The sequence below is a fragment of the Echinops telfairi genome, unplaced genomic scaffold (assembly GCF_000313985.2).
Source record: "Echinops telfairi isolate 266 unplaced genomic scaffold, ASM31398v2 ScPeMD7_18;HRSCAF=68, whole genome shotgun sequence".
NCBI classification, from domain to species: Eukaryota; Metazoa; Chordata; class Mammalia; order Afrosoricida; family Tenrecidae; genus Echinops; species Echinops telfairi.
The window spans coordinates 56,212,561-56,213,947 of NW_022103915.1; the positions used below are offsets into that span (position 1 = coordinate 56,212,561).

The window sequence follows — 1,387 nt, forward strand, 5'->3', positions numbered from 1 at the left end:
GGGCTTGGGCAGCACTGGGTTGGGATGTTTTCTTGATGTGCACTTACCCTTTCTATAAACCTCTCTCTTATACAAATAAGTTTCTGTGGATTTGTTTCTCTAATGTACCCAGACTCACACAGAGTGGGACCAGGCGCTGTTTTATTGTTGTACAGAAGGTCTGACTTGACAGGCAGCACCTAACAATGACAAAACTTAACAAAACATTCCAATAAGATAGAGATCTATTTTTTCCTTTTAATGTAAATCAGGAAAATGAAGCTGATACCTTAAAGAGCATTTTTCACAGCATAGAGTGGGGCTAGGGTAACTGCCTCCAGAGTTAAGACCGGATTTAGCCTCTTTTCCCAGTAAGGGTACCCCCAGTTCATTGAGGAGGCATTCCAGAAGCAGCAACACAATTCCCAGTTCTCCTGAGAATTTCAGCCCCAATCAGCCTCACATCAGTAGATAACATTCATGATAAGACTGATGCAAAGATAGTCATTAAGAGACAGACAAACCTTTTAATTTCCCATCGAAGTTTGGATTGGTAGCTACTTTCAAGCCAGGATGAGGTAGCAGGAAACAGGAAATCTTGGTAAAGCAGGAATGGATGTGTTTTCGAACATTCTGTAGTTCTTCATGCTGATTCCCTGAGACCTGCAGTCAATCATTCTGAAGCTGAAACTACTTTCAACATAAATTAAACCCCAGAGGAATTCTGTGGCATCTTTTATTGATGTCCTCACTCGGGACCCACAATGATAGAGATGGATGACAGGTCTGCCACTGAAGAAAGAATAAAGTCTTGGGCAAATTTGCTCACATAGCCATATCGCAAAATGCACTAATTAAAACTAACAAATGTCTACTCTGAAAACTAACTTAGATAGGCCTTCTTGTTTTTCGTATAAATTAGAGGGGTTTACTCTGGCTAGGCCCTGTACATTCTAATCTTTCATTCAAAGTACACGCAGAAGACACAAATGGCTCTTTATTCCTGCCTACTTCTCAGGAGAGAAGCCAGCCAGTCTCTTGTCACCTAGTACACATCTAAATTGTCAAAAGGCATCTGAATAGCTGAGAGCTCCGTTCTAAGCTAAATTGTTCTTTAAAAATACAGTAGAACCCCGGTACTCGACCACATCAGTATCGACATAATCAGATTTCGATGTGAAGTGTCCAGAAAATTTTGCATCAGAGCTCAAAGAAAACATCGGAATCTGACCGGACACACGTGATTTTTATAAACAAAAGCAGTTCATGTTTCGGTCACTCTGCGTTAGCTGGTGTTGTTAACATGTGTTGTTTAAACACTGTGTTCCAAGCATTTTACTACAATTAGTTTTCTGGCTTTTTGTACTGTTTTTAGATAAAAAACAGGGGTCCTAAGAAAGGGTTTTTT

General features: G+C 40.2%; 1 protein-coding gene across 2 annotated transcripts in view; it reads right to left on the minus strand.

The window, feature by feature from the left end:
• The window catches only part of ATL1 (atlastin GTPase 1), a 101,696-nt gene that overhangs the window by 33,177 nt on the left and 67,132 nt on the right, over positions 1-1,387 (minus strand). For both annotated transcript variants that reach the window (XM_004698580.2, XM_004698579.2), the window contains exon 8: positions 504-642. In XM_004698580.2, the coding sequence (XP_004698637.1) occupies positions 504-642 (139 nt within the window). The remainder of the gene's footprint in view (positions 1-503; positions 643-1,387) is intronic.